This window comes from Chiloscyllium plagiosum, chromosome 32, assembly GCF_004010195.1.
Source record: "Chiloscyllium plagiosum isolate BGI_BamShark_2017 chromosome 32, ASM401019v2, whole genome shotgun sequence".
NCBI classification, from domain to species: Eukaryota; Metazoa; Chordata; class Chondrichthyes; order Orectolobiformes; family Hemiscylliidae; genus Chiloscyllium; species Chiloscyllium plagiosum.
Genome location: NC_057741.1, coordinates 25,225,092 through 25,235,653, shown reverse-complemented (window position 1 = coordinate 25,235,653; position 10,562 = coordinate 25,225,092). Strand labels below are relative to the sequence as shown.

Sequence of the window (10,562 nt, the reverse complement as noted above, 5' to 3'; positions counted from 1 at the left end):
AATGGAGGCAATTGGGGAAAGAAAGCAGGCATTAGGAGAGGAGAGCAGGGCAGCAGGGGAAGAGAGAAGGCATTAGGGAAACAAGGAAAGAGAGTGTACCAACATGGGAAGCGAGGGGGCAGTACAGGAGGAGCCGAGGGCAATAGGGGAGCAGGGATTGAAATAAGAGAAACAAGAGCTGGGAGGCTAGGGAGACAGGAGGTGTGAGGGAGGGAAGGAGAAGAGTCAGATTGGAAGAGATATGGGAGAGAGGGACTGAGTGAGAGAGTGAGGAAAGGAAGATGAGGGAAATAGAGGACAAGAAGGGCTGGATTGGGGAGAGTGGGAATGGAGGGGCTGGGGAGGAGAGACTCGGCGTAGAGTAACGTGTGGGAGAAAGGGAAGGGGGAAGGACAACAAGGGGGAGAGAGAGAGAGTGATCGAGGTTGGACATGGGCACTAAATACATTGAATTATCGAGCACATTTCCGCACCAACTTATTTTCTCTCACTATTTATTGTTTGAATGTTCCATGTTTCTGTTTTCGCCGTTTCTCTTTTCCTGTCTGTCTCATGTTGCTCCCCTTGATTAGTCTCTCTTTGTATTTTTCTGCCTCGCATCTCTCTTTCTCTCTGTCCCAGTTCCTCATCTCTCTTCCGTCCTGGGCTCTCCTTTCTCTGGCACTCTGTTGCCTGGCTGTGCCTTCCTGACAGAGAGAGTGAGATGGGAATGAAGGGAAGGAAAGACAGATCGAGAAAGCGACAGAGGGAGAAGCAGAAAAGGGACAGGTATAAAGGTGCAGCGAAACTGAGGGGCGATTTCTCTCCCTCTGTTTCACCCATCCACATTAATTCTCGCCTTTAAACTTTGAATGGGAAGCTGTGCAGCTGCTGTTAAATGTGTTGAGATTTTGCAAACCAGCCGAACCTGTGCTAAATATACGAGACATACTCAGAAGTACGGAGCGCTAGGCTGGGTGCGATGGGCCGAAGCGGTGTTTGGGGTTCGGTGTCCTACAGCTGCCGCAGGCTAAACCATTCAGTTCCTTCACTTGCCTTGCCCCAGTCCTGCTGTTAAGGTCTCCAGTCAGGCTCAGTGTGACAACCAGGAACTGGTGCAAAGCTCTGGCGATAGCTGTGTTTTCCCAAATGAAGGCACCAGATTACTTTCAATCAGGTCCCTGTGGGAAAGGCGTTTGTCTGAACCCAGATCAAGACTCCCGAGAAGCAGCTGCTGCCTCATTTAATGAGACATTTAGACCATTGTATTCGCCCACAACTGTCCCCTCAACATCCCTGGTAATTGGATGTGTAAGCAATTAGAGGGAGGAAAACAGAATAATCTATTCAGAATATTATTTAATAATAAAACTTCATTATTCAGACTTGGCAGTATGCTGAGTGGGTTTAATATGGACTATTTGGATCAAATGTTCCCAATTATTACTCCTCACTTGTACTTTAACCTACTGCATACATGCAGGCTTCCAGTATGTGTGAAGGATGGAGCGATACAGAAGATATGCCCCACAGGTGGGAGAGATACAGAGGAGGGAAGATATATCCCACAAGTGGGAGAGATGCACAGGAGGGAAGATATATCCCACAGGTGGGAGAGATACACAGGAGGGAAGATATATACCCCACAGGTGGGAGAGATACACAGGAGGGAAGATATATACCCCACAAGTGGGAGAGATACACAGGAGGGAAGATATATACCCCACAGATGGGAGAGATACACAGGAGGGAAATACACCCCACAGCTGGGAGAGATACACAGGAGGGAAGATATATCCCACAGGTGGGAGAGATACACAGGAGGGAAGATATATACCCCACAGGTGGGAGAGATACACAGGAGGGAAGATATATAGCCCACAAGTGGGAGAGATACACAGGAGGGAAGATATATACCCCACAAGTGGGAGAGATACAGAGGAGGGAAGATATATACCCCACAGGTGGGAGAGAGACACAGGAGGGAAGATATATACCCACAGCTGGGAGAGATACACTGGAAGGAAGATATATACCCCACAGCTGGGAGAGTTACACAGGAGGGAAGATATATACCCCACAGGTGGAAGAGATACACAGGAGGGAAGATATATACCCCACAGGTGGAAGAGATACACAGGAGGGAAGATATACCCCACAGCTGGGAGAGATACACAGGAGGGAAGATATATACACAGCTGGGAGGAGAGATACACAGGAGGGAAGATATATACCCCACAGCTGGGAGAGATACACAGAAGGGAAGATATATACCCCACAGCTGGGAGAGATACACAGGAGGGAAGATATATACCCCACAGCTGGGAGAGATACACAGGAGGGAAGATATACCACACAGCTGGGAGAGATACACAGGAGGGAAGATATACACCACAGCTGGGAGAGATACACAGGAGGAAGATATACCCCACAGGTGGAAGAGATACACAGGAGGGAAGATATACCCCACAGCTGGGAGAGATACACAGGAGGGAAGATATATACCCCACAGCTGGGAGAGATACACAGGAGGGAAGATATATACCCCACATCTGTGAGAGATACACAGGAGGGAAGATATACCACACAGCTGGGAGAGATACACAGGAGGGAAGATATACACCACAGCTGGGAGAGATACACAGGAGGAAGATATACCCCACAGGTGGGAGAGATACACAGGAGGGAAGATATATACCCCATAGATGGGAGAGATACACAGGAGGGAAGATATATACCCCACAGCTGGGAGAGATACACAGGAGGGAAGATATATACCCCACAGGTGGGAGAGATACACAGGAGGGAAGATATATACCCCACAGGTGGGAGAGATACTCAGCTGGGAAGATATATACCCCACAGCTGGGAGAGATACACAGGAGGGAAGATATATACCCCACAGGTGGGAGAGATACACAGGAGGGAAGATATATACCCCACAGGTGGGAGAGATACACAGGAGGGAAGATATATACCCCACAGGTGGGAGAGATACTCAGCTGGGAAGATATATACCCCACAGCTGGGAGAGATACACAGGAGGGAAGATATACACCCCACAGCTGGGAGAGATACACAGAAGGGAAGATATATACCCCACAGGTGGGAGAGATACACAGGAGGGAAGATATATACCCCACAGCTGGGAGAGATACACAGGAGGGAAGATGTACCCCACAGCTGGGAGAGATACACAGGAGGGAAGATATACCCCACAGCTGAGAGAGATACACAGCTGGGAAGATATATACCCCGCAGCTGGGAGAGATAGGAGGGAAGATATACCTCACAGCTGGGAGAGATACACAGGAGGGAAGATATATACCCCACAGCTGGGAGAGATACACAGGAGGGAAGATATACCCCACAGCTGAGAGAGATACACAGCTGGGAAGATATATACCCCATAGCTGGGCGAGATACACAGGAGGGAAGATCTACCCCAAAGCTGGGAGAGATACACAGGAGGGAAGAAAAATACCCCACAGCTGGGAGAGATACACAGGAGGGAAGATATATACCCCACAGCTGGGAGAGATACACAGGAGGGAAGATATACACCACAGCTGAGAGAGATACACAGGAGGGAAGATATATACCCCACAGCTGGGAGAGATACACAGGAGGGAAGATATATCCCACAGCTGGGAAAGATACACGGGAGGGAAGATATATCCCACAGCTGGGAGAGATGCACAGTAGGGAAAATACACCCCACAGGTGGGAGAGATACACAGGAGGGAAGATATATACCCACAGCTAGGAGAGATACACAGGAGGGAGGTTATACCCCACAGCTGCGAGAGATACACAGGAGGGAAGGTATGTGCCACAGCTGGGAGAGATACACAGGAGGGAAAGTATGTCCCACAGCTGGGAGAGATACACAGGCGGGAGGTTATACCCCACAGCTGGGAGAGATACACAGGAGGGAAGATATACCCACAGCTGGGAGAGAAGCGATATACAGGAGGGAGAGATACAGAGGAGATATGCAGGGGTTAGAAGCTATACCTGGAACAAACTGGACAATCCCAGAAAGGAAATTTCTGTATTAATCAAGTGGGAATTCTTGAACCCTGGAGGTGACAGTTACACTCAGGTGTGGAGCATTAATATACAACCTTCATGATCCCATTCATTCCATTTGCAAATTCATCTCATATTTTAACACATACACTGAACCAGCTAGGGATTTTGTCCCTTTCTCTGTGTGCTTATGTTTAAATCTAGTCTGAAAACTGTATCAAGCTTCTCCCTAACATTGGCAGACATTCGGTTTCTGGGATAAACACGGCTCTGTCAAAGTTACAGTGGATCAGAGGCAGAAAACCCTGAGAAATTCTTAGCTCTAAAGCTCTTGTGAAGCTAACTATGCAACGTTTTGTTTTTGGATCTGAATTTAACCTCTTCAAAGGAGAATTTGATTCAGAATTTGATATTTGTCAAATGTTAATACCGTTTGTAACATATTTGACAACTGATCTAATTAAGTTGGCATAGCGCTGGTGGTCATTTTAGGTGTCCAAATACCCAGTCAGTCAATCAGTACACAAGAGGCCCTTCAGCCCATCGAGTCTCCACTAACCTATCTATAAAAATTCCAAAGTTAAAAATCACACAACACCAGGTTATAGTCCAACAGGTTTAATTGGAAGCACACTGGCTTTCGGAGCGACGCTCCTTCATCAGGTGATTGTAGATGGCTGTTTGGAGCGTCGCTCCGAAAGCTAGTGTGCTTCCAATTAAACCTGTTGGACTATAACTTGGTGTTGTGTGATTTTTAACTTTGTACACCCCAGTCCAACACCGGCATCTCTGAATTATAATAATTCCACCCTCCAGTATTTAGCCCACAGCCCTGAATGTTATGATATTTCAGCTGCTCCTCCATATATATATTTTAAATGATTTGAGATTTCCTGCGCCTATTACCCTCTCTGGAATTGCATTCCAGATTCCCACTATCCTGTTTCTCCAATACCCTCCAAACCTCCTGCCGTTCATGTTAAAACATCCCCCCCCCCCATTGACCTCTCAGCAAAGGGAAACAGTCGCTTTCTATCCAACCTTTCCTTACCCCTCGTAACCTTATACCTGTCAATCTGGTCCCTTCTCAGCTTTCTTTGCTATAAATAAAACAGACTTTATCCAGCCTCCCTTCGTAGCTAAACTGCTCGATCCCTGGCAATGTCCTGGTGAATTTCCTTTGCACCCTCTGCAGGTCAATCACATCCTTCCGTCGGTGTAGCAACCAGGACTGCACATAGTACCCCACCTGTGGCCTAACCAAAGTTTTGTACAGTTCCAACATAACCTTCCTGCTTTTATAATCTCTGCCACGACAGATAAAGACAAGTGTCCCGAATATCTTCTTATCCACCCTGTTAATCTGTCCTGCTGACTTCAGGGATCTGTGGACAACCACGCCAAGATTCCTCTGAGCATTCTGGTGTCCTGCCATTCATTGAGTACTCCCTTGTCTTGCTGCTACTTTCAAAGTGCACCACCTCACAATTTTAAGGGTTAAATTCCATCTGTCACTGATTTGCCTGTTTGATTAACCCATCTATTTTCCTATAACCTAAGAACTTCTTCCTCCCTATTAACCACTTGGCCAATATTTGTGTCATTGCAAACTGAGTTATCATTCCCACACATTCTCATCTATATCGTGTGTGTATATATAAGGGATTCAGCACTAATCCCTGTGCAGTGTCACTGGACACCAGCCTCCAGTCACACAAACAGCCATCTACTACTATCCTCTGTCTCCTGCTACTACACCGATTTTTGATCTATCTTGCCAAGTTATCCTTGATCCCAAGTGCTTTTACCTTCTTTATCAGCCTCACGTGTGTCAGCTTGTCAAAGGCTTCACTAAAATCCATACAAATAACATCAATCATACTGCCCTCATCTGAACACTTGATCACGTCCACAAAAAAGTCAGTCAAAGTTTGTTGGACATGACCTCCTGCTAACAAAGCCACGCTGACTATCTCTGATCAAACCTTGCCATTCCAAGTGGAGATTAATTCTGGTCTTCAGAATTTTCTCCACTAGTTTCCCAGCCACTGATGTGAGACTCACTGGTCTGTAAATCCTTGGTTTATCTCTATCACCCTTCTTAAAAATTGGAACTACATTGGCCATCTTCCATACATCTGGCAACTCTTTATCTTGAGAGATCTGTGGACAGAAATTACAAGTGTACTGTACACAGTGGTAACAACAGGTGGCATTTACATTGTACCATTAACAGAACCATCCATAAGAGGATGTAGAGCCCACATTGTGTGGCCTCTTCCCTTGCCTGTGGCTCTCCAACTTTATTTCCAATCCAAGAAGGAAACTCTCCAAGGTGACTATCATTCCATGGAGCTCCTTTGTATTAATGACATCTTGTTGCCTTCAAACTATTCCTGAAACCAATCCATAAGTGATACGGTGCAAAAGCCCTACACAGATGTGTAACTATCAACGAAAATTTGTTGTTTGGGCCACAGAACAAGATAGTGTAAATTTTAAGGAGCATCTTAATAGCAAGAGAGGCTTAAGGTCTATGTAGCTGTTATAGATGGATTCGTTAATATCAGTGAAGCTAGAGGGCCTGAATTGAAGCAATGGAGATATCTTGGAGGGTTTTGGAGCAAGAGTTGGATACAAAGATAGGGTGTAGTCTAGAGGAATCTAAAAGCAAGAATGAGAATTTTAACATTGGAGTGTTGCTGGACAGGAGCTATTGTAAGTCAGTGTACATAACCAACATATATTCAGTGGAAAGATTCTATAGGTGTATGACTCATAGGTAAATGGATAGATTTTACAAATGCCAGTATTACAGTTTTCTTTATGTAAATTAGATGGTAACCAATGCTTAACATTTCTTTGCAAAATGCTTATAAATATTTAGATCTATTCTGGCAATTTTTGCAAGATGATGCCCATACGATTTTTCCCAAAGTTGGCAATTAAATACAGTTTTAGATTTCAGAATTTAAAAATGCATTCCAGCACTAATATATGGTCTTTAGAAATTAAAAATACAAAACTAGTGTTGCTAAACAAAATTAATCTCTATCCTGAAGTGCATCGGTATGTAAGGTCAAATTTATTAATATCATGTTAAAAAATCCAGAGGCACAACACAAATAAAACACATTTTGATGTGCAGTCACTATTATGTAGCACAGCCGTCAGTTTAAACACAATACTATCAGACAAAAAGGGGTGCGAGATTAATGTTTCTAGTCTCTAGTTTGAATGAGGGAGAAATTTACCCAGACCACCAGGTTCTGGGTTTTGTTTCAAATCATTTTGGGGTTTTAATTTTGGGATCTTGGTTCAACGTTTTGTCTGAAAGACAATTGCTATAATGAAGCATTAGCGTAGATTGTAAAGTCAGGTCCTGGAGTGAGACAAACTCAAAACATTGAAGCTACTCAAAGCAAAACAGAATCCAAGCTGACAATCGCTTCACTGGAAATTTGAAACAAAGATTCCATTTGTGTTTAGGTTTTCTTTGCATCTGTTGTTGTACCAAGTTTGACTGGAATCACTATTAGACAATGTTGCATTACAAATATTGTACCAATATCATGTTCGAAAGAGTAATTCATGTGGGAATCCTTGTTTGCAATTTTAGGATGGATTCACCTTGTCGATGTTCAGTTTTCTGAAATCACAGTCATCATTTTGTCATCTTAGCTGATCTGCAAGACCCATTTGGCTAATTCAAGGGAACTTCAGACCTTTACAAAAACAAGAATGAGTTGCTCTTGTTGCACTGTTTTACACAGTGAGCATTTGCCTACTGCTAGGTTTGCACTGTACCCCAGAGAAGGAAGGAGGCTGCAGGAAAAAAATTAATGGAAGGAACTGAAGGCAATATCAAAGCGGTATGTTTCAAGGTTTGTGAAAGAGGAGCGATGGAACGCGGTAATAGCGAGTGAGATCTGGAATGTGGGATATGGCCATTGATGAAGAAATGGAGGAAAAATCCCTAAGAAGTCTAATTCAGAAAAAGAACACAGAGTGTTGAATCAGTGCATTAGGTTGGAGGAGATTAAAGAAACGGGATAGGATGCAATATCGGAAGGATTTCTAAATGTTATTTTAAAATGAATTGGAGGATGAATGTTCCACTGAGTAAAGTAGACAGTGATGGCAATTAGGAGCGGAAGTAATTACAAGAGTGGTTGCCCGTTTGGAATCAAAACATTTTTCACCAATACCATACTGATGAAGTGTGGAGGAGAAATGGCAAAAGTGATGGAATTAATGACTCACTGAAAATATTGTTACAGTTATGAGGTTTATAAATTTATCAAGTTTAAATTGAGGGTAAATGAAGGGTGTCATTAGACCTGTTCTAAAGATTTCCTCACATTAAGTTTGTGAGATTGGATTATTACACATCAAAGGAAAGCCAAGATTGTTTTACTGAGAAGGTGCAAGGTATTTCTACCTGGAAACAAAGGCAGCAGTCACTGAGTTTACAAGTAAACTGAGTCTCACAAATTGTAGCTATCAAGTTGTAAACAGTTGTGATATAAACTGTCCAGTTACTTTCAAGGTGAAAGAGCATTGCATAATGCGTTTCATGTTGCCGTGTGAAAAAGGGTAGAGGAAGCCATTTTGAGATCAGGTTACAGGCTTCCCTAAAAATAAATTCAACAAATAACAGAGACTACAGAGATTCCATGTAGTAAGTAGGGAGAAAAATGCCCTGAAAAATGCGAAAGCACCTGGTGACAGTATTGTGAAGTTACTACTTGACAAATGGCCATCTAGTTACACATTCAAATCTAGGGACAAAGATTGACCTACTGCGAAAAGGACTGTAATTCCATGGAGATAGTGATGTGTGGTAAGTATAAAAAGGGAATGTTCATCATTGTAATTTAAAATGTAAGTTGCCTCCAAGAAAAAAATGTTTTTAGTCAGTAAAACCTTTTAAATGATCAATCCATACACGAGAGGAGAGAGATTTAAGAAAAACATGACAGGCAATTTTTCTTACACAGAGGGTAATTTGGCTGTGGAATGAACTTCCTGAGGAAGTGGTGGGTGCAGGCACAATTACAATGTATTAAAGGTATCTGGATAAGTACATGAGTAGGAAAGGTTTGGAGGGATATATTTCAGGAGCAGGCAGGCAGGACTAGTTTAGTTTGGGATTATGTTCAGCATGGTCTGGTTGGACTGAAGGGTCTGTTTCCTTGCTGAATGACTCAATGTCTTCCTTTCAACTAATGGGTGGAAGTTTAAATTTTTTTATAATTGTTATGGAACAATATACATATTACAGGAATTGCCTCAAATGTTGATTGTGACTTTGATGATTTGCTTTAGTTCTATTGAGTTAGACAGAAACTGAACTGGAAATGGGTAGAACTGCCAAAGATGCATTCAAGGATCTTATAGAAGAAAGGAGCTGATAGAATGGATCAGGAGTGAGCTTTTGATGAAGGAAGTCAACTTGACAATTATCTTTGCATCAAACAAAACCAAAATTGAAATGCCTATCTGGGCAAATTCTCTTCTCTTCAGTCAGACCTTTTATTCATTCTTAGAATATGACACCACCGACATGGGAAGCAGTTTTATTCATTCTGAAATGCCTTTATAGTTGAGTGGCCTGCTAGACCATTTCAGAGGGCAGATTATAATCAACCACACTGATGAGGATCTGTAGGCCAGACTAGATAAAGATGACCGATTTTCTTTCACTGATGGACATCAGTGAAGATCTTTTTCAACAGTCTCATAATTTCATGATAATCTTTACGGAGACTGCTATTTTAAATTGAGATGTATTTGCTTAATTCAATTTAATTTCTCCCACTGCCCTGGTAGGATTTGAACTCATGTCATTGGATTTTTTGTCCTAGTCCATCACTACTTGCCACTACACTACTATCCATTGCAAAGTTACACTTCAAATTCCTGCATGGGTTCTTGACTTGATGTCGCAAATACTTTTTGCCTTTCTATTTATTTTCTTGAATAAACTATTTTAATTTATTTAGGTTTATTTCCTAAAAAGGACACAAATTGGAAGCTTTCCTTCTTAAAAAAAAATTGCAGTTTTCAAAATTGTTTGGGTTTTGTGCATGGAAAAATGCAGGTGGGGTGTCTCGCTTTGTGCATTGGTGCTCCCTCTTGCAGATGCATCACACAAGCAAGTTTCAAATTGTTTACTTTCCATAAATATTTGGGACTGTCTTTGGGGAAAAGTTTTAACATCTTTTTACTTGCTGGATGATGTGATCATGTTTGAATATTAAAGAATAAGGATATTAAATTAGTTAGTCCAACAGGATATACTGGTCTAAAGCTTAAATGTGGCATCAGCTTAAACTCTTGCACTTATACTCTTCCAGCCCTTCAACTACACCTAAAATAAACTTAAAATAACAATTTCCTGGGACTCTTCCGGCAAGTTGACATTAAAGCCTAAACTCCTGCCTTGCTGAAGCCACAAACTAAACTGCCAAATCAGGTCCCAATGTAATGTGTAAACAATTACTTTAAAACATTCAGATGTTTACTTTTAATTGAGCTCATTTCTCATA

At 42.5% G+C, this 10,562-nt stretch overlaps 1 protein-coding gene across 1 annotated transcript; it reads left to right on the top strand.

The window, feature by feature from the left end:
• Positions 1–380: 380 nt before the first annotated feature.
• LOC122539285 lies at positions 381–4,550 on the top strand. Its single transcript, XM_043673982.1, has 3 exons — positions 381–1,783; positions 3,275–3,702; positions 3,818–4,550. The coding sequence occupies exons 1-3, from the start codon at positions 1,457–1,459 to the stop codon at positions 4,038–4,040; spliced, it is 978 nt and encodes a 325-aa protein (XP_043529917.1). The 5' UTR covers positions 381–1,456; the 3' UTR covers positions 4,041–4,550.
• The last annotated feature ends 6,012 nt before the right edge of the window (positions 4,551–10,562 follow it).

Coding starts and splice junctions, on each gene's coding strand:
- LOC122539285 (XM_043673982.1), top strand. CDS start 1,457: ATGCAGGCTTCCAGTATGTGTGAAGGATGGAGCGATACAGAAGATATG. Junction 1,784..3,274: donor AGGGAAGATATATCCCACAG/GTGGGAGAGATA, acceptor TATACCTCACAG/CTGGGAGAGATACACAGGAG. Junction 3,703..3,817: donor AGGGAAAATACACCCCACAG/GTGGGAGAGATA, acceptor TATGTGCCACAG/CTGGGAGAGATACACAGGAG.